The sequence below is a fragment of the Elephantulus edwardii genome, unplaced genomic scaffold (assembly GCF_000299155.1).
Source record: "Elephantulus edwardii isolate Elephantulus edwardi_28Jun2011 unplaced genomic scaffold, EleEdw1.0 scaffold00008, whole genome shotgun sequence".
In the NCBI taxonomy this organism is placed as follows: Eukaryota; Metazoa; Chordata; class Mammalia; order Macroscelidea; family Macroscelididae; genus Elephantulus; species Elephantulus edwardii.
The window spans coordinates 250,669-273,329 of NW_006399758.1; the positions used below are offsets into that span (position 1 = coordinate 250,669).

The window sequence follows — 22,661 nt, forward strand, 5'->3', positions numbered from 1 at the left end:
CTTTGCTCCAAGTTCATAGCAGTTCCGGAGGCAAGCTTTTCTGGAAGTGGCTGCCACTCCTGCTTCGAACCCTTTTTAATCTGCGAGATCCACAAAAACCAGGCCTGAGGGCTGCAGGCTCAAGGGCCCAAAGGCCTTTTTAAATACCAGGCCAAATCCCATCATCTCACACCCTACTGCAATCAATAGCCATACCCTAATCTTAACCCCAAACCAGAAAATACACCTTTGCAGAATCCTGCCTTTCTGCTCATCTTCCCAGTCTAGAAATGGCCGTAGACTGACTGCCAAAAGCTTTTTAAATGCAAGGCCAAAACCCTTCAACTCACACCCTAATGGTATCAGTACCCACACCCTAGTCCCACTTATTCTGTATCTCTTGTTTCTTGGTTGTGTTTTTTTGTATCTTTTTTAAAACTTTATTTTACATTGATTTGCATACAAAATTCATATATATTGTGTTTCACACTATCCTTTATTTACATTATACTTCATACAATCATTCTCATTCATTATGTTTTATAAAATCAATCACCATTGAACTATGCCCACTGGTATCCTGTGTTTCCAGATCCCCACTGGATCTTTCCCATTTCCTTTACCCTCTCTCCCTCCACTCACCAAATTGTGCAACTCAGTGATTTTCCCCCTTCTCACCCTCACTCTTCTGTTCCCATTCCTTAGCCTCTTGGATCCCCATACACATTTTAATAGTTATCCTTCTGTTTTTGCATCTATTTTTTTCATTATTAATGGTCCTATGCAGTATTTATGAGACTGAGTTAGTTCACTCAGTACAATGCCCTCCAGTTTTCCAAGTTACATAGTAATTTTCAAAATCATTTTTCTTAAGTGTTTTGTAGTAATCCATCATGTGAATGTACCCTTCTCTGTAATTGTAGCAGAATATTCTAGAGTTGCATGTTACTGAAATAAAACAGAAATTTGGTATGGAATAGTTTCCTTTGATCTCTATGAGCATTAATTATATCAGATTTTCAGCAAAGAGTTAATCTATTTCCATTGAATTGTGCTTTCAGAGGTCCAAGAAGAAAGACTTCAGCAGAGATCTGTTAGAATTTAAATTTGTTTAAATTTAGGTCTGATCGTAATATAAAAGTTTATCTAATGGAAGAGATAGTCCTGAATTCACATTGATTATTCAAGACGAATCTTTGATATTTGACTTGTGAATTCTCTTCTAGGTCTTTCGCCCTTATGCAAAGCACTGGCTGAGCCCTCTGCTGCAGCTGGTAGTTTCTGAGAACAATGGAGGAGTTGGAATTCACTATATGGTGGTGGAGATAGTGGTCACTCTTTTGTCCTGGACCAGCATAGCTACTCCTGTAGTAAGAATTGATTCTGCTCTTCTGTGTAATAATAGATTGTTATCTGTGCCTTTACTTTTCTCACCATAATTATATTTGAGTTATAGAAAACAGAATAGCCCACGCTTTGCATTTAACAAGTGGAGCTTACAAGGAAAACCATTTGATAGTTTGGGTTTAAAAATATTTGCTTTTGTTAGAAAACAATCCTTCATGTATCTGTTATTGCAGAGAAGGGGAATTAATTTTCATTCAAGCGTAAGCCTTATCATTGGGTGTGTTTGTCTTTTGTCGTTGCTTGCTTTGCCGACATCCTCAATACATCTTCAATGACACTTGACACTACACTGAGCATCTTTAGCACTGGTTGCTGCATTACCATGATGTTCCTAAACATGTTTGCTTTTCTTTATTTTTACCTTGCTTTTAATATTAAGTTGTTATATGGGGTGGGGGGGAGTGTTGTGTTGTTTGGTTTCTTTTCTTTCTTTCTTTTACTTGCTAGGAGCTTGGAGACTAGGTAAGTGATGCATGCTGAACATATTTCAGGCGAGTCCAGGCTACACCAGACCAAGAAGAAGGACTGGATGATCTGCTTCTGAACAATCAGCCAGCCAGCACTGATGCAGACTCATTGAGGGGCCAGCTGGGAGACAGTTCTGACTCGATGGCACACAAAAATTCAATGAAATAGCTTATAATCTACTTACTAACAAAATAAAAAGAAGAAATAAATTTATTTAGGAGAAATTGATGTAGAATATCTGATTTAGGAGTAGAATTATGAATTTAAAAAAATATTGTTACAGAATGAATGCTGCATATTAATACAGTCTCTATGCCTTTTTAGGGGATGCCTAAAGATGAGATATTAGCAAATCGATTGCTTCACTTTCTAATGAAGCATGTTTTTCATCAAAAAAGAGCTGTGTTTAGACACAATCTTGAAATTATAAAAACCGTTGTTGAATGCTGGAGGGATTGCTTATCCATCCCTTACAGGTACGAAGATACTAGTCTTTGCAATGTTGTTTAGAGATTTAAATTCAAATGGAAGATGTAAGTGATGGTTATAATAAAAGTTAATTATGTAAAATTTAGATATGTACATAATTTGAAATATACTCTGTGTATAGTATATAATATTGCTACTGATGAAACCACAGCGCCTAGTACCACAGCCTGCACTCACAGTGTGTCTGGGCCAGGTAGCAGCCCCTACCTTGTTGCCACCTTGCTGGGCTCCCTCACATGGACTGTGCCATCCTGGGCCTCTGGGGTGCAACCTTCACTGTCCTTGCCTGGCCTCAGCAGGTGCTGGCTCTCAAGGCCTCTCACTAGCCTCAGAGGAGACATAGACTAAGGTAGATCAGGCAAGTTGCAAAACCAACATACACTAACAAGGGTGAGTTAGTGAAAAGGTGGTGATTTATCTTGTTTTCTACTTAACAAGCTGTTTTTTCATTTGCATGTTTTTCTCAGGTTAATATTTGAAAAGTTTTCCAGTAAAGATCCCAATTCTAAAGACAACTCTGTGGGAATTCAATTACTAGGAATTGTTATGGCCAACAACCTGCCTCCTTATGACCCATCATGTGGCATAGAGAGTAGAATGTAAGTATATCTTTGGCTGTGGTTCCTTTTAGGTTAAAATATATATAGGTATGTAGACGTATAGATATATTTAAATCATAAATTGAAGGACTAGAACCCATGTTAAAATATTTCTACCTAAATTTAGTAAATTGAATTTCAAGATCCTTTGGAGAAGGAGCCTGCATGGCATGAAGGAAGAAGCACTGCAGCTCTGTGAAAATGTTTATTAGCATGGCTCCTCTCCTGGGGTCCAATACTCCAGAGGTCTTGACACCCAGGAGTTCTGCTGCCACATCCCGCTACTGCTTCTCTTGCTCTGGGCTCTATTGTGACCTTTTCTCACTCATTCTTTCTTGATCTGAAAAGGTTTGCTTATAGTTCTTGAAAGGTGGAGATGACATAGGCTAGATAAATTAGTCAAGTCACAGTTACTTGCTTCCTTTCCTTACGGTGTCAGGATTGTTGGAGATTGCTAGGTGCTGGCGAGTCTGTGTGGACTGTGTGCAACAGAGGAAACAGCCCGATGGTGCGCAGGCCTCACAGTTTCTGCCATGCTGTGCCAGTCACACAGTCACTTTGACAGTCCATCTCAAGAAGACAAGAAGAGAAAACAGTTGTCTTCTCCTTAGCTGACCATCCACTTTTCCTAGTTTGCCCCTTCTGATAACATGTCACAAACATGTGAGGAAAACAAACGCACCATCCTTTCCTCTAAGGAGTACTCTGGATACACTTTATGTAAGATTTGTTTGTTCTTTTCGCAGTCCTTGGGATAGTCGGTTTTCTTAGCAAACACCACAATCACAAGGTATGAGTTAATTTTCCATCATTCTAAACTGACATCCTTGTGCTTTCAAGAAGTCCTTGGCAGCACACTTGTCCAGTGCAGTACCTCTGCTGATTTCTTGACTACTCCTTCCATGGATGTTGATAGTGAGGCTAAGTAAAATGAAATCCTAAACAATTTCAGTCTTTCTTTCCATTTATCGTGGTGTTGCCTATTGGTCCAATTATGAAATTTTTATGTCCTTTATGATAAAGTGTAATCTCTACTGAAGGCTCTGGTCTTTGATCTTCTTCATTAAGTCCTTCAGAAGTCAGCTTATAACATCCGCATATCAGTGTGGTAATCAATCTGCCTCCAATCCTGATGTCTTATTCTTTCTCCCGTAGTCAGGCTTCTTGGTTTATTTCTTCAGCACACAGATTAAATCAGTAGGGTGAAAAGATGCAACCTGATACACTTTTTCTGATTTTAAACTATGCAGTAATCCCTGTTTGAGTACTGCTTGGTCAATATACAGATACCACATGCGCACAATTCATTTGTCTGTAATTCCCTCTTACCTGTGTTGTCTGTTACTTGTTTCCAATGATCCACATGGGCAGATGCTTTTGCATTGTAAATAATGCACAAGTAAACCTCTTTCTGGTAGTCTTCCTGCCTGGAGCTATATAAAGTCAGCAGTTCTATTCCTTATTCCATTGCCTTTTCTGAATCCAGCTTGAATTTCTGGCAGTTTCCTGTCAATATGCTGGTATAGCTGGTTTTTTATGTTCTTCAACAAGATTTTACTTACATGCTATTTTTTTCAATTTTTTTTTTTTTATTTTACTAATTTTTGTGTGTGTACTGTCAAGTCAGATCTGACTGGTACAGGAAGAGATTGCCCCTCCTTCCCTAGCATCTGGTGGATTTGAACCACTGACTCTGCAATTGCAGTTCAGCTTCTTGCCACTAGGCCACCAGAGCCCCCCCTTACATGTAATATTAATAATATTATTCAGTTACTTCTCCCTTCTGTTGAAGCACCCCATTTTTGTTCTTGAATAGACACTAATAGGGATCTTTTCCAGTCAATTGGCTTGGTAGCTGCCTTCCAAAGTTCTTGGCATAGACTGGTGAGCACGTCTAGATCTTCATCCCTTTGTTGAAATATCTCAACTGGTATTATGTCAATTCCTGGAGCCATAATTTTTTTTTTCCAGTGTCTTTGATTCTTGATTCTTTGAACTCTTTTTCTGGTACTGTGATTTTGTGTGTTTCTTTCATCTTCTTTAAAGGCTTCCTGCCCTGTTCATTATATTACCTGTAGAATTCTTCCGTGTTGCATGCTGAGGCTTGAAAGTATTCTTCACTTCTTTGCACTTTATACATTCTGAATATGTTCAACACTTTTTATTTTATAACCTTAAAGTGTTTGCTTATTTTTTTACAATGATGCTTTGGTATCTTGAGCTGCCCTTTGAAATCTTCTGTTCATCTTTATTGTTCCGTTTCTTCCTTTTGCTTTACCTCTGTAGAGCAAGTCCTAGAGCAAGTTTCAGAATCTCTTGACATCCATTTTGGACTCCTCCATCTTTCTGTCTTTGAAATGACCTTTCAGTTTCTTCGTGCATGATATCCTTGATATCATCCTTGCAATTCATCTGATTTTCAGTCATTAGTATTCAGAGTTTCAAATGTATTCTTCATGTGCTTTTTTTTTTCTTCATGTGGGGTATATTCAAGGTTGTATTTTAACTCTTAAGAGTTTATTTTCATTTTCTTTAGCTTCAATTTGAGCTTTAATAGGAGCTGTTGATGGTCTGTTCTCTGTAGCCCTGACATTGTTCTCACTCCTAATTTTTTCTCCACTATTATATTCCTCAGGGTGTAGCCAGTTTGATTGCTGTGTAATTCATCAAGTGTTATATTTTATAAGTATGGTTTTTGCCGTGAATGTGTCCTTAATCATAAAAATTCTGTCATGTCATCTCTGAACTCATTTCTATCACCACAACTATACTTTCCAACTACCAGTCTGTCTTTGTTTTTCACTTTTGAATTCTAATCACTAGTTATTGTTAATACATTTTGGTTACATATTCAGTCAATTTCAGAAAGCAGAAGTTGTTATAAATCCTAAGTTTTTCATGTTTGGCCCTCATGATTGGTAAAGAAATTTAAACAAGAATCTTATTAATAAATCTTTGTATGTTTGTGAATATTACCCTACCATTGGCAACATTATACTTCAGCATAGATCGTGAAATACTCTTCTTGATAGTGAATACTATACCATTCCTTTTCAGTTTGTCATTGTCTGTATAGTAGACTTTGTTGTTGTTGTGTGCCATCGATTCGCCTGCAGCTCATAGCAACCCTGTGTACAACAGCCCTAAACACTGCTCTATCCTGTGCCAAACTTACTGTCTCTGACACACCTAACCCCGTTACCCCAGTGACTGAATCAATCCATGTCATGGAGGGTCTTCCTCTCTTGCTCTGTCCCTCCACCCTCCCAAGCATGATATCTCTCTTGCAACATGTCCTAAGTATGTCAGACAAAGCTTCAGAATTCTTGCCTCCAAGGAATAGCCTGCCCTCATCCTCTCCAGGATGGACCTATTTGTTCTAACAGTCCATGGCATATTCATTACTCTTCTCTAGCACCACAGCTTACAGGCATCAATTCTCCTTCTGTCATCCCTAGATTATTCAAATAAAAATGGCCAGTACCAGTCATTTAAGCTCATTAATGACTAGATTATTAATTATGTTTCATTTTACTTTTTTACAACATCCAGTTTTCCTAGATTCATACTTTGTGCATAACTGGTTCCAGTTATCATTGTTACAGCTGTTTTTCCTTATTTTGAGTCCCTTATCATTTGAGGAGGCAGCTCTTCCCCAGTGGCATATGAGTGTCTTTCACTCTGGGGGCTTCACTGGATGGTGTTCTGCTGCTAGTAGGATTTTTCAGGGTTTACAATTTCAGAAGTGAATGGAATTTTCTGCTTCCTACTTTGTCTATCTTAGTCTGGAAACTCTGCCAAAACCTATCCACCGTGGACATCCCCTTCAGATATTTGAAATATCAGTAGCATAGCTTCCAACATCATATTAACATGGTAGTCAGTACAGAACAAAAAAAGTGACAAATGAGTAGAGATACACTTGCTGTCAAATAGCCACCCTTCCATAGGAGGAAACTGCTCATCTTCCTCCCATGGAGCCATTAGTGGATTCAAGCTGCCAGAGGGGGTGCCACCTTTGGCTTAGCAATGCACATCCCACAACTTTAAAGAGGGATGGTAGAGTTGTGCCATTGTCACTTTTTTGGGGTGTTTTTTTTTTTAAATTAATTTTAATGACGTTTACAGAGATTTTGGATTTTCATTCATTCATTGTTGCATTTTTCTTCCTGCCCACCGCTCTCCCCCTAGTTTGCTCTTCTCTTTGAAAAGTAAAAGAAAAATTGTTTCATTGGTGTACAATCTCCCCCTCCCCCTGAATTTACTCTACTATGCAGGCCTTCATTCTGGACTCTTGTCATAACCATAATACCCTATCATATATCACTTTTAAACAGTTCTCTCCCTCCTCTGTTTCAGTGAAGTATACATAATTTATCCAATCTTTCTCAGTCTCACCCCAACCCTGATGTCAGTCCCGTTCTACAACAGTGGCACCATGCAGTATTTGTCCTTTTGTGACTGAGTTATTTCACTCAGCATAATGTACTCCAGGGTCACCCATTTTGAATAATATTGCATGAGTTCCTTGCTTTTCAATTCTGCACAGTATTCCATTATGTGAATATACCACAGCTTCTCTATCCATTTGTTTGTTGATGGGCACTTAAGTTGTTTCCAACTCTTTGCTTATGTGAACAAAGCATACAGCCTTCCATAGTGGTTGCACCCTTTTACACTCCCACCAACAGTGAATAAGGGTTCCTGTTTCTCCGCAACCTCACCAGCTCTGTTAAATTTTGCTATTCTTACTGGGGTGAGATGATATCTTATAGTTGTTCATTGTCATTTATTTTTACATTTCTAAGCCTTTCCTCTTTTCCTTTGGAGAAATCTGCTCATACTGAGTCACATTTGACTATGTCATTCACAGCCATCAAGTTACTTTTGGTCCTGGCAACCCTCTGAATCATATCAGGAGGACACATCCATCTTTCTCTAGTGGCATCTCTGGTGGGTTCAGACTGCCACGGGCTACAGACTCTGTCACATGAGCTCCCTTCACCCGTGCTTACACAAATGATAATTCATGTACAGTAACTAGGTCACGGGCACATAATACCTGTTGGTACATAGTGGACACTGGCCATTGTGGTAGTTTCTTGGAGAAATTGATAACCCTGTGAACTTGGGAGTTAAACAGCTAGTGACTCAACAGATTCCACTGGAAATGTTTTACATTTCGATGAGTTCCTTTTTGTATTTTGTTTCTTGAGCAATAACCAGCCACCTCACAGAGTTATATGATTGTTAAATGTATTGGAACATGTGAAACCTTACTGCTCCCCAGAAGTGTTGCAAACATGCTGCTTCTTTCTCATCATTGTGGTTGTCTTCTCATGTTATGTTTCTCATGTGTCTCCTGTTACAGTAAATGGACTCAAGAAGTCATACTCTTGAGCAAAAATAACTTGGTTTTTTCTGCATGTTTTATAGTATCTAACATTTTGTTAATACTTTGACAGAAGCGTATTTGTGAATCTGTGGGTTTGAGCAGCAGATTCCTCGGGTTCCCTTGTCAAGAGCCCTTAAAGTTCTCCTACAAATAATTTTTTTCCCCTACAAATAATTTGGATAATGTTTTATGTTTAGTATTTTCTCAATTTGTGTTATGAATGTGACATGAGGAAAGTTACATTTTTATATAAAGCAAAAGAGAACATTGTTTTAGGCATTTTTTCCTTATGTTTGTTTTAGATACTTTGAAGCTTTAGTCAATAACATGTCCTTTATAAAACATAAAGAGGTATATGCAGCAGTGGCCGAAGTTCTGGGACTTATTCTTCGATATGTTACTGAGAATAAAAATGTGAGTAGATTGTGCAATTTAAAAATAAGTACATATTTTATTTAATGTGAGTTTTTACAATGAAATCTTAGTTTTATCTCCTCTGTACTCTTAAGAGATTACAGTAAGAGATAGCTTATGTTAATATTTCACTCTCATACTTTATAAAGGCTTTTTTAAAAAAAGACTGCTATGTTTTAAACCTGGAAATGTGTTGAGACATCATGCTAACATACCTTTTTCTGTGAAAGCAGTCAAACAGCTTTCACAGCTTAAAACTTGGTCTCAAGTTTTCATTTTGGATAAAATTATGCTTAAATTATTTCTGTAAAACAAATTTTAAAAATGCAGACTAGTCTTATGCAAGCTTGATGTCATTGTAACTAAATATTCCAATTTATGCTTAACTTTTTATCATAGACAGAAGTTACAACAGAGTCAAAGAGTTTCTCTCTCATGACTTAAATTTCAGTTCATAGGAGTGAAAAGCACTTTTAAAAAATGTAATTTTTTAAAATATTAAGAGCTATTTAGTTAGAACAGTGAAAAGTAAAGTAACATAGGAAGAAAATTATAATTGTAGCCTGTGTTCTGACCCCTTAGACTGCTTTTAGCACTTAACTCCATCAAGTTGGAACCAATTCATAGTTGACTCTCCAGCAGATTTTCAGAGGCTGTAAATGATACGGGAGGAAAATGTTCATCTTTCTCCTATGAAGCAGCTGGTGGATTTGAACTGCTTGCCTTTTGGTTGGCAGCAAAACATCTCCTTACCACGTAGTTTTAAAATGGCCTCATACTATAAATTTGTATTTAAAAACTAAAATTTTATATTTTAGAGGGTTCAGATCTGTTGTTCATAAGATCACTATGAATTGTACCCAACTCGATGGCACCTAACAACAACGATCTGAATGCCTTTAGAAAGAACAGGTTGCTTACTGCTGTTGCCTGTTCTTTGTAAAGAAGAAGATGATGTTTAATGAAAGAAGTCCTCATTTTCCATTACTTCTTCAAGTAATATCCACTGAGTTCTGTCTTGGTTATCTAGTGCTGATATAACAGAGAGAACACATGTGGATGACTTTAATAAATTTATTCTCTCAAAATTTAGTAAGCCAAAAGTCTAAATGCGTGGTCCCAGCTCCAGTGAAAGGGGGTGTGGTCCCAGCTCCAGTGAAAGGCTTTCTCTGTGTCTTCTGGCTCTAGGAGTGTCCTATTCCAAGAATTTTAGTCCCAAAGACATACTCCATCCCTGCCTCTTCTCTACATGGTGCTGAAATCCTGCCTTTTCTGCTCATTTCCTTCTATTTTTATCTCTTGAAGGCTCAAAATGATGAGGCCACATCCCAGAGAAACTTCTCTTACATCCGATTATGGAATCAAATGTAAGATGTGATGCCCTAATCCCCAGTTTAATCACCTGTGATCATATCAGATCACATTATGGTGGTGATACCAGTATTACATATTCAGACAGATTGCTCTCAAGTTGAGAATGGCTCAAAGCTGACCCTTCAGTAGGTTTTTGGAGGTTTTCAGTCCTACAGGAGAAGATCACCCCTTCTTTTCCCATGGAGTGGCTGGTATACATGAATGACCTTAGATGCACCACCTTTGAGTTAGCAACACAATTCCCTACACACTGCTCCATCAGAACTCTATAACTACCTCCAGACATGCCTCATTAACAGCATAGACGTTGGAATTTATAACACTTAAAATGTTGCATAACACTGAGAACAATGGCCTTGCCAAGTTGACACATGTTTTGAGTAGACACAGTTCATTTTATGACAGGTGCTTATATGCATTGAGGACTTTATGAAGACATCAGAAGTAAGGAGCCAGAGAGACCCAAGTCTCCTAGGGAGCCAGAGAGGTTTTATTATGAGGGAGTCCAACCTCCTGTAGTTGAGTATTGTGTTAGAAATTGCTTGAGATGGAAGGAAAGAAAGAAAGCAGAATATGGAATCAGTAAGAAAGGCTGCAACTCGGGCTCCTCAGATAGAATGGTCTTTATGAATTTCAGGCCAGAGACCTGAACAGTAGAGTCATAAAGTGTTTCTTAAACACAGTCTTTCTCATTGGTTTTTAGATTTGTGTCTCATATGCCTCATTGGCTTTCAGTGTCAGGCAGAAGCACTGGTGTTCAATGATCAAACATGGGTCATGTGCAGGGTAGCTGGCCATCAAATGCAGAGCACCGTGCTCCTGGTATGCAGGTCTTAGTACGCAGGTGGAGTCCTGGCATCTACTGTGGAACTGTGGTCAGTGCACATCAGCCTTGGTCCCCACACTCACAAGCTCATGATTTTCCTGATAATGTTATCTGGTTTTAACCCTGATGTCTGCCTTGTTAGGTGCTATCAAGTCAAGCATGACTTGTAGCAACCCTATGAACAAACAGATCTGAACCCTGTCCTATCCTGTACCATCCTCACACTTCCTGACACACAAGAGCCCATGTGGCAGTCACTGTGTCAATCCACCTGGTTAAGGGTCTTCCTCTCCTTCACTGACCCTTCGTCTTTCCAAGCTTCTTTTCCCTCTCCAAGGAGTAGCCTCTGCTAGCAACATGCCTGAAGTATGTGAGACAAAGCTTTGCCATCCTTACCTCCAAAGAGCCGTCTGGCTGTACTTTTTTCAAAACGTACCTGTTCTTTTGGCCATCCATGGGATATTCAGTATTCCTCTCCAGCCCTGCAGCACAAGGGCATCATTTCTGTTTTCTTTATTCATTTTCCAGCCGTAGGTTTATTCAAATATCTGAAATAAACTTTCTTTTGAACTCTGAATTTTCTACCTTTGTGTATGTGACAAGAAATGGATTTTTTTTTCCTCAGGGGCTGGAAGAGTTGGTTTGTGAACTGGTGGTGAAACAGTTGAAGCAACATCAGAACACAATGGAGGACAAGTTCATCATATGCTTGAACAAGGCTGTCCAGCACTTTCCTCCGCTGGCCGATGGGTAGGGTTTCAGCCACATCCACATCACTTCCTCTGGCTTAAGACGGTCTGGGCCGTTCTGTTTCACAAATCATGTTCTTTTGTTAGGTTTATGAATGCAGTATTCTTCCTCTTGCCAAAATTCCATGGTGTAATGAAGACCCTGTGTCTAGAGGTGGTGCTTTCTCGTGCAGAGGAAATAGCAGATATCTACTTGGAATTAAAGAGCAAGGACTTCAAGCAAATCATGAGGCACAGGTGAGTGAAGGGCTGGCCAAGACATTCTTTGATTCCTCTTGCTCACAACATGTTCATTTGCTTGGAAGCTTCTTTACCTTATACAAGAATTTGTAAGTTAGATTTAGTGGCTTAGTCTGTAGAATTCCAGCTGCTAACCCAGAGGCAGCACCTCTCTGGTGGTTGGAATCCATCAGCTGACAGGGGACCTTACCTCTCACTGGGCACCTTTCCCTGGCACACTCCATTTTGCAGAGCAAGTCGTCCTTGGACCTTTAAGGTCAACAGTGACTGTCTATTTATGTTAGTCATCTCATTCCTTAGGCTGGAAAAGATACCATGTCTAGCTAGGCAGATTAGCCTGCGCTTCCCTGAGGTCAGCAGAAGCCCTATGTAGGCTTGTTGTCCTATTCCTCACCTTACCCTTCTATAAGAGGAGGTGCTACTTATGACCTGGCTGACTTCTTGAGGCTGTGGTCAACATTCAGACAAGCAGAATATGACCTGATTGAGACTCTCAGCTCCTGTCTTCTGCTGGGCTGGTGGATACACTGCCTTAGCCAGATGTACATGTTCAATTTATGTGTGTATGCTTGTTTGTTTGATAGTCTGCTCTTGTAGGTATGGTACTTCTCTGTCAGTTTGCTGTACTGGTGAGGTTTGCATGTTGCTGGGGTTCTGGAAGCTATGCCACTGATATTTCAAATACCGGCAGGGTCACCCAGAGTGAACAGGTTTCAGTGGAGCTTCCAGATCAAGAACAGGACTGGTCATCCCCTTCTGAAATAACGGGCCTTTCAAAGCCCTGTGAAAACAGAAGAAAATTGTTGGATTCAGTGCCAATATATGAGCCACTCAGGATGAAAGACACTGAAGAAAAATGAGGAGAAATGATTGCTTAATGGCCCATTAATAATTGGAACATGGAATGCATGAAGTATGAATCTCAGAAAATTGAAAGGTATCATAAGTGAAATGGAACACATAAACATCCTCAGTGTGAGATGGGCTAATACTGCAAGTGCAGGTAGTACCCAGCTTATGGATGAGTCCTACTTCCCAGCATCTGTTTTCTGAGGCGGTATGGTTTGTAAATGTTGTCATTAATACACCTTCCCAGGAGGAAGTTACAGAAAATTTATGCAGGAAGTATGGGAAAAAATTGCTGAGTTGTGTAAATACACTGTAAGTATTCGATCATGATAAGATGATGAACGATCAGTGTCAAGAAAGCCTAATACCGCATTATGGAATAACTCATAAATCACGAAAAACTGGAATCAGTGGATCAATGTTTATTGGATGTTTGAAGAGAAAAGAAATGCTGAAGAAGAAAGAAATAATGACAAGGAAATTTTCTAAAAATTTTACAAGGATTGTCGGGCATTTCATCTAAATTACATGATTATCAGCTTCTTGAAAACATAGAGTCAAATACTGATTGCTTTGCTAAATTGATAGATGCAGGAAGGAATGAGGTATTACCATAAAACATGCAAATCAAAAGGAAAAGAACGATATAGACGTCTCTCACTAATTTTCCGACCATTGTTGTGTGTAATTGGAACTGACACACGGACAACTCTCCAACGAGTTTTTGAAGGCAGTAAATTGTATGAGAGCGGATCGCTCATCCTTCTGTGCAGCAACTGGTAAATTCCAACCATATGCAACTCCTTATCACTAGGCCACCAGAGCTCCAAGTCCCTGACTAGAAAAGATTTTTCCCCATTCTTAGGAATAATCGAGATGGGTCAGAATGGAGTTATTACCACAATTGACAAAATACTGCTATCATTCAGTTCTTCTTCATGATTGCAGTACCTTTTTATGAGTTGGGTCCTTCAAATGATATCTGTGATTTTAAATTCTCCAGTTGCTGTGAAGGAGAAAGATGAAAAATCTCTTTCTGTGCAGTTTACAACCTCTGAAAACTCCACACAATGAGTTCGTTGTTGTTGTTAAGTACTGTCGAGTCGCTTGCGACCTTATGTACAACATCCCTAAACTCTGCTCTGTCCTATGCCAATTGCACCGTCTCTGACACACACATCCCGATGACCCTAATCACTGAATCAGTCTACCTCATAGGGGGCCTTCCCCTTCTGCGCTGTCCCTCCACCCTACCAAACATGATGTCCCTCTCCAAGGACCTGTCCCTCTTTGCAACATGTCCAAAGTATGTTAGACGGAGCCGTAGAATCCTTGCCTCCAAGGAACAGCCCGGTTTGACCCTTTCCAGGATGAATCTGTTTGTTTTCTTGGCAGTCCATGGTACCCTCAATACTCTTCTCCAGCACCACAACTCAAAGGTATCAATTCTCCTTCTATCCTCCCTAGTCATTGTCCAACTCTGATGCATAACAAGTGATAGCAAAGCCCATGGCCTGTACCTGTGTACACAATGAGTTTAGTAAATGTTAATTTATATGCAATGTTTCCAACCATTAAAGGCTAAAATTCATTGCTGTCAAGCTGGGACCAACCATAGCTGACCCTATAGCTGGTTTTCCAAGGCTGTATATCACAGAGGAAATTGCCTGCCTTTCTAACTCAGAGCCACTGGTGGATTTTGGGTTAGCAACTCAACTCCCACATAGAGAACTGCCAGATATTCGGGCTGAGTTTAGAGGAGGCTGTGGCACCAGATATCATTGTTGATGACAGATGAATTCTGACTAAAAGTAAAGAATACCAGAAGAAAGTCTATTTATGTTTTACTGACTATACAAAGGTATTTGACTCTCTGGATCATCATAAATTATGGCTAACATTGAGAAGAATGATTCCAGACTACTTGATTTGCATGCATGCAAAATGCATTCCTAGACCAAGAGGCTCTTGTGTGAACAGAGCAAGGGAACATTCCATGGTTTAGAATCAGCAAAGGTATTTATCAGGATTGTATGCTTTCTCCATACCTACTTAATCTATTTGCTCAGCAAATTAAACAAGAAGCTAGGCATGTTGCAAGGAGTGACCAATCCTTGGAGAGACACATCATGCTTGGGAGTGTAAAGATAGCACAAGAGAGAAAGACCTTCAATGAGATGGATTGATTCTGTGACTGGGGTAATGGGGTTAGGTGTGTCTGAGAGAATAAGGTTGGCACAGGATAGAGCAGGGTTCAGAGCTGTTGTACATTAGGGTCTCAATGAGTCACAAGCTACTCGATGGCGCATAACAACAACAGACTCTGAAGAAACGTGACATCAGGATTGGAGGAAGACCCATCAGTAACCTTTGTTATGCACATGACACAATTTTGCTTGCTGAAAAAGAGGAGAACTTGAAGCACTTGCTGCAGAAGATTGAACACTGCAGCCTTCAATTTGGAGTGAGTTGCATCTCAACATCAAGAAAACAAAAATCCTCACTGGACCAATAGGCAATGTTATGAAGGATGGAGAAAGGATTGAGACTGTAGTCACTTCATCTTACTTGAATCCACAGTTAGTACACTTTGTAACAGCAGTCAAGAGACATATTGCACTAGGAAAGTCAGAAACCTCTCTAAATTATTGAGGAGTATGGATGTCAGTTTGAGGACTTATGTGTGCCTGATTAAGGCCAGTGTCTTTTCAGTCACTTGCTGTACGTCTGATAGCTGGATAATAAATAAGGATGACAGAAGAATGAATGCCTTTGAACTGTGTGAAAAGAGTGCTGGAGATCCCATGGGCTGCAAAAAGAACAAACAAATGCCTTGGAGAAGGTGCAGCTAGAACACTCTTTGGAGGAAAAGATAATAAAGCTTCATCTCACATACTTTGAACATGTTACTAGGAAACATTATTCCTTGGAGAGAAACATCATGCTTGGGAAGGTGGAGGAACGACGAAAGAGAGAAAGACCCTCAACCAGGTGGGTTGACACAGTGCCTACAGCAATGGGCATGACTGTCAGAGATTGTGAAGATGGCATGGGATAGAACAGGGTTCCAGTTGATTGTTCATGAGTTTGCTCTGAGCCACGCTTGACTCGATGGCACCTCCCAGCAACAGTAGCTCAACTCCCTGTGGATCAGACTACCAGAGGTCCCTATCGAAGACAAACAGAAATGATATTTATGAATATACTGATAATAAAAGACAATAGTAATAACATCTTAAAAAGTGAAGTATTAGAATGAGTTGAAAGACAGTTATTAGATTGGAACCCTGTAATAAGTTGGAGACTTTGGTCCATCTGCCTGTAGAACTAGCTGAGGTGGAGCACTTGCCTTCATTTCATCCTGTCTCTTTAGTCTAGGTTGACAGATTCTGCTGATGTGGTTGTTTAGATACTTTGATAGATCTCTTTGACAAAAGAATATGTAACAATTCCTTTGCTGTCCTTTCTAGAGGCACTTTGCTCAGTTTTAACAACATAGTTTCTTTTCCAACTATTGTGACATTGAGAGCTATGAGCAGAAAATCTCTTGGAATACCCTCTATGAGGCAATATAGGAGCCACTAATAGGTTTGAAGAACTCTAACCCTCAGAAAGACAAACGCTTCTCAGGGACCATCAGGCTTAAGTCCAACCCAATGCTCCAGGTTCTCTGTGTGTGTTCTTGAGGATCAGCAGCACTGTGATGAAGGGAAGGCTGTGGATATCCCCCACATGGACACCAAAGTGCTTGAAAAAACTCAACAAGAATAGGAATCTAGTAAAAAAGCTGGCCAAGAAATATGATGTGTTTTTGTCCTCTGAATCCCTGATCAAGCAGATCCCAAGAATCCTAAGTCCAGGCCTGAATTAAGGCTGGCAGTTCCCGTCTCTGATTACCCACAATGAGAACATGGTGACAAAAGGAGATGAGATGAAGTCCACCGTCAAATCCCAGATGAAAATGAGTCTTTGTTTAGCAGTGGCTGTTGGCCATGTAAGAATGACAGATGATGAACTTGTTTACAACATCCACCTGGCTATCACCTTTCTGATTTCACTTCTAAAGAATTGGTAGAATATTCAGACTTTTAACTTCAAGAGCACCATGGACAAGCCCCAGCATTTCTACTAAGTTTCAACACTGTAGTTTGAAAAAATCTTCTAAGTTTTGGAGGGTTTTCTGTTCTTGTTGGTAGTGGTTTTGTCAGTTCATTTCTCAATCAATCTCTTTTTACCTTGAATTTTACAATAAGCAGGAAGGAGAAACCGTACAGCCCCTTTAGGATGTTGCTTATAATTCATCTAAACAAATGTCTTTATTCATCCTTTACAATTTCTACCTTCTATAAAACATCTTAGTGGAATTCAGAAAAATTCTTTTTAAAAATTTTATTAATTTTAATAAACATTGACAAATTTTGGATTTCCATTCATTCATTGTTGCACAATTCAGAAAAATTCTTGTTGTTCAAGTATGCAGTAACCTGTTCACCATTTCCCTGTAAAACCTCACCAGAACCAGTTTTTAAAATCCACATTCTTAGGAACACTCTGTTGAGGATGACAGAAGATTTTACTACATATCCTCATTTTTTTGTGACTCAGATCAGATCAGAACCACCTTTAGTGTCCATAAGTCTTAACAACAGTCTCTTCAAAGTAACAGACTTTTATAATCAAGTACCTCAAAATATTACCCAGTTCTAAAGAGCTACATCAGCATTTTTAGATATTTGTTAGAGCAACATCTCCATCCTGTGGAAAGTCTGCCTTTGTTTTCTAGTGTTCCTGTGACTAAAAAATAAAAACAGATGGATGGCTCTATCAGGAAATAAGGAGGCATGCATTGCACTGGCAAAGTCTGCAGTTAGGGAACTCTCCAAATTTTTGAGGAGTAGTGATGTCAGTTTGAGGACTGAAATGAGTCTGATTCAGGCCATGATCTTTCCAGTCATTTGTTGTTCATCTGAGAGCTGTACAGTGACTAAGGATAACGGCAGAAGAATTGATGCCTTTGAGGTGTGGTGTTGGAGAAGAGCACTGAACATCCCTTGGGTGGTAATAAGAACAAACAAATATGTCTTGGAGAGGGTTCAGCCAGAGTGCTCTTCAGAGGCAAGGATAATGAGGCTTTGTCTCACACATTTTGAGCATGTTCCTAGGAGAGGCTATTCCTTGGAGAGGGACATGATACTTAGAAGAGTGGAGGGTCAGTGAAAGAGAGGAGGACCCTTGACCAAGTAAATTGACACAGTGACTGCCTCAGTGATTCTAGTGTGTCAGAAGGTGTGTAAAGGGCACAGGATAGAACAGGGTTCAGATCTGCAGTTCATAGGGTCACTATGAATTGTACTCGACTGAACAACACTTAACAACAACAAGTTATGGAGGCTGTATTTGAATTTCAAGTCTCAGCTTTAGGGTAAAGTCCTTTCTTCTTTTAGCTTCTACACTCCACTGGCAAACATTATTAACATAACTGAAGAAAACCAGTTATTTCTAAATAATCATGCATACTGATTCAAGAATTAGAAATTCAACATTTATTTGGGGGAGTTCCCAGCCATGAAATTAATTTTTATAAAAACCTGCTAGTTAATTATTATTTTTTATGTTTCAGTACTCTTTTCTAATACACATTTTTTCACATGATGACAAATTATTGATATATTATTGATATAATGTGTCAGTAGCAGCTGCTATATGTAATTGCCTTCTGATACCTTCCATGACCTATTTTCTAAGTATCTGGTGTGTGTGAGTCGGTTCTGACTCATTGGTACCAAACAACAAACAACAACATATATAGTGAGATCCCTGCCCTGCCAGGACATTACCTGCTCTATGTGAGGTCCAGTCTGCACTCACCCCTCCGACATGGCATGCTGGGTGATGTACTAGCGCTTGGAATTATTGCCTTTAAGCCACGGAATTCTTATAGTTCGATTATTTTATTTTATATTATCAAAGATTTTAAAAGTATGCTTTTTATTTGTTTTTAATAATTTTAGATTAAAGAAACATTAGAAGACAGTGCACATACACTCAACATACCATCCATTCTATTTCTCCTTCTTGGACAAGCATGGCATTTTGGTCAAAACTCAGAAATTTATATTAGTATATTACCATCAGTTAAACTACAGACATCATTTGAATTTTGCTAATTTTTTCACTAATAGAGGTTTCTGGTTTTTTGGGTTGGGTTTTTTTTTTTTTTTAATTTCCAGGGTCCATTTTGAGAGCTAATACTACAGTCAGTTGTTTATTTTTTAATAATTTATCTAGCCTGCAGTATTTATTTTAAAGAATAATACTATAATATAAAGATAACAAATTTTGACACTATAGAATGCACAAAGTTACCTTTGTTACCTTGAAAATATGATAGCAAAATATTTAAATTGACCTGTTTTTAAAAATTTTCTTTTTATAGAGATGATGAAAGACAAAAAGTGTGCTTGATCATAATTTATAAGATGATGGCAAAATTGAAACCAGTAGAACTTCGAGAGCTTCTGACTTCTGTAGTAGAATTTATTTCCCATCCCTCTCTAACATGTAGGGAGCAAATGTATAATATCCTCATGTGGATTCATGACAATTACAGGTAAAATGTACATTGTTATGTTGTGTCTTAGTTATCTAATACCACTATAACAGAAATATCACAGATGCATGGCATTTATCACAAAGAAATTCTTTTCTCAAGATTTAGAAGGTTGAAGGGTTTAGGGTGTTAATTCTGGAGGAAAGTCTTTGTCCCTTCATCTTATTTCCTGATATTTTAGAGAGCTGATATTCTTGGCATAACCTTCCTGCTTCCCTGCTGGCTTCATGCTTATTCAGTTTATTTTGTAGCTCAAAAGAGATTAGCTTAAGATCCAGTCTACACTAGTGCTGCATTATTAACCTCACAAAGCCAACCCGTTCCTAAGTGGGGAGGCAGGGTTGAGTTTAGGGGATCCTGTTAGGATTTATAACATAAGTTTACTTCAAAGGGTCATTTAGATATTTTTAGCAGTCAGTACACAGTAATAAGAATGCTTATATGAACTGCTTTTATCATAATAGTAGGACGCTGGTGGGCAGTGGTAGAATTCTTGCTTTCCGTTGTCATTTCCTGGCTAGGGATCTCGTGTGCAGTGACCACCTGTTTCAATGAAGAGTGTTTCTATGTGTCTCATTGTGTGTTGCTACGATGCTTAACGGATTTTGTCGGAGGTTCTTGACTGAGACAGATTAAGCCTGGCAATCTACTTCTGAAAATGTCCTGGTGAAAATCCTTTTAGAGTACAGTCACCCAGGCACAACTATAGTATTTTGTTCCTTTGTGCCTGGGATTACCATAAATACTATTAGCAACAGTGCCAACTCCTATATTATTACTGTATATAGCAAGTTTATTTTGGGGTGTTGAAACAAATCCTTCTTTTATTCGTTTTTACCCATGAGTAGGTAAAAGTCAGCATGTTAAATTTTTGGTGGCCTAGTAGTAAGAAGCTGCACTTCAATCCCAAAGGACATTTCAGTCCATGAAGGATTAGAAAGGGCAGTCTCCTCTCATGTGATTTACTGCCCCTGAAAACTTGCTAGAGGGTCAGCTATGGATAGGTTCCAAATTGACGTTTACAACAACATATAACTTCTGTGGAAGTACTTTTCACACTGAAGAAACATTTGTCAACACCTCCTGGGACTGCAGACCTTTTCAAGAACTTGTTAGCATCTCCAGAGGATCATTCAGCCCTGATTCTGCCACCCCACCCCTCACCATTTTCCCCCTTGTCTGTGAACCTCTGTCACTGCTTAATGACTGGTGGGACATGCGGCATGAAAGGAGGGTGGCAAGATCAGCTTCCACTGTAACTTTGAAAGATTAAATCCCATGAAAAAGGCAGTAGTTGATTTGGGGGTTTTTTTTGGGAGTTTTATTTTACTCAGTGTTGCTTGGTTGAGCAAAAGTGATAGAAAAAAATATTAATATCTTATCATTTTTCTTAAACAGAGACCCGGAAAGTCAAACAGATGCTGAATCCCAGGAAATATTTAAGATGGCAAAAGAGGTGTTGATTCAAGGACTAGTCGATGAGAATCATGGGCTTCAGTATGTTCTCTTCCTGGAATAATTGGGCCAGACAATTTTAGAGTTCTGTCTTTCTGGACTAGCTTCCAGTACTAGAAATGTGTTTGTATAATTAACATTTTTTTTCCGCTTTCTTTTTATTATAATGTTTACTAAAAAATATTTTTTAAATCACATTATTAAGAGTACACTTAAAAAATCCTGACCGTTATTTTATTCTTTTTTTTTTTAATTCATTTTAATGAAAGTTTACAGAGACTTAGGGTTTCCAGTCATTCATTGTTGCACTTTTCTCCCTGCTGACCCTCTCCCCCCCAGTTCACTCTCCTCCTTGAAATGTAAAAGAAAAACTCTTTCATTGTTATGCAGTCCCTACCCCCAAGTTCACTCCACTGTGCAGCCTTTATTCTGGACTTCTGTCATGACAATAATACCCAATCATATATCCCTTTAAACAGTTCTCCCTCATCTGTTACAATGCTGTATACATCATTCCTCCCCTCCTTCTCTATCTTCCCTCAACCCCGATGTCAGTTATTTTAAAACTTGAAAAGAAAAATATGATTTTAGAAGAAATGCATTATAGTGCTCTTTGGAGGCAAGAATAGTGAGAATTCTCACCTTACAGACTTTTAGCATGTTGTCAAGAAGTGTCCATCCTTGGGAATGACTTCATGCTTGGAATAGTAGAGTGTCAGTGAATGAGAGGAAGACCTTCAGCACGATAGGTTACACAGAGGACTGTAACAATGGGCTTTAAGCGCAGCCGAAGAGCATGATTGGACAGGGTTTCGATCTGTCGTGCCATCAGAGTGGCTGTGAATCAGAACTGACTAGGTAGCACCTAAAAACAAGTTCTGAGTATTTTATAACAGTGATTTTCTGAGTTGATTGTATTAAGTAGTGATATAATTTCTTAAAATGTTTTCTCACCTATTACACAAAGAAAAAAACTCCAAAAACTATTTTCTCACAGTCAGTATTATACAGTCATCATTGAAAACTTTTAAGGTAATCAGATGATAACAAAAATCACCCATTTTCTCATCTCTTCTTAAATATACTGGATTTTTTTTTTTTAGGATAATCCCTTTCTGCAGTGCATACCATTTTCACCCTGAGTTCTTTCTAGGTTGAGGATGTCCCTTTCTAGGTTGAGATGTGCCTTCCCCATCTGCCATTGTGCATAGTACATCTTTTCTCACTTGCTGGTTTCTAAGCATAAGCTTTTCCCTCTCTGCTTTACAGATTAATTATTCGAAACTTCTGGAGTCATGAAACTAGGTTACCATCACATACTTTGGACCGATTGTTGGCACTAAATTCATTATATTCTCCTAAAATAGAAGTGCACTTTTTAAGTTTAGCAACAGATTTTCTGCTTGAAATGACCAGCCTAAGCCCAGATTACTCAAGTCCCTTGTTTGAGCATCCTCTGTCAGAATGCAAATTTCAGGTGAGGTACTTCTCTCTTTAATATTAATAAATATTGTAATTTTTCCTGTTATTTAGTTAAAAATATTTGCTCCATTTGGAATGTTCTCCAGTTCCTTTTGGGAACCTCTGCCTGTATTCACTCCTGTACCACACTCTTCACCAAGACACTTTCTGCTCAACCACCCTGGAACCTGCTATGTACACACATTGGTCTTTGAACAGACTGGTGTAGAGGCTTGACTTGCCCATTTCGACGGCATCCAAAACAAGTTATTGGGAGCTACATACAGTGGTGCATTAGTTGTACCTGTCTCCACCAGCCTCCCATGAGGCTTTGTTTTGTCCATGC

General features: G+C 38.9%; 1 protein-coding gene across 2 annotated transcripts in view; it reads left to right on the plus strand.

Moving 5' to 3' along the window:
• The window catches only part of LOC102847508 (DNA-dependent protein kinase catalytic subunit-like), a 309,905-nt gene that overhangs the window by 195,458 nt on the left and 91,786 nt on the right, over positions 1-22,661 (plus strand). For both annotated transcript variants that reach the window (XM_006880417.1, XM_006880418.1), the window contains exons 50-58: positions 1,206-1,349; positions 2,179-2,330; positions 2,811-2,942; positions 8,640-8,751; positions 11,577-11,701; positions 11,788-11,937; positions 19,226-19,399; positions 20,798-20,896; positions 22,124-22,331. In XM_006880417.1, coding sequence (XP_006880479.1) covers positions 1,206-1,349; positions 2,179-2,330; positions 2,811-2,942; positions 8,640-8,751; positions 11,577-11,701; positions 11,788-11,937; positions 19,226-19,399; positions 20,798-20,896; positions 22,124-22,331 — 1,296 coding nt within the window. The remainder of the gene's footprint in view (positions 1-1,205; positions 1,350-2,178; positions 2,331-2,810; positions 2,943-8,639; positions 8,752-11,576; positions 11,702-11,787; positions 11,938-19,225; positions 19,400-20,797; positions 20,897-22,123; positions 22,332-22,661) is intronic.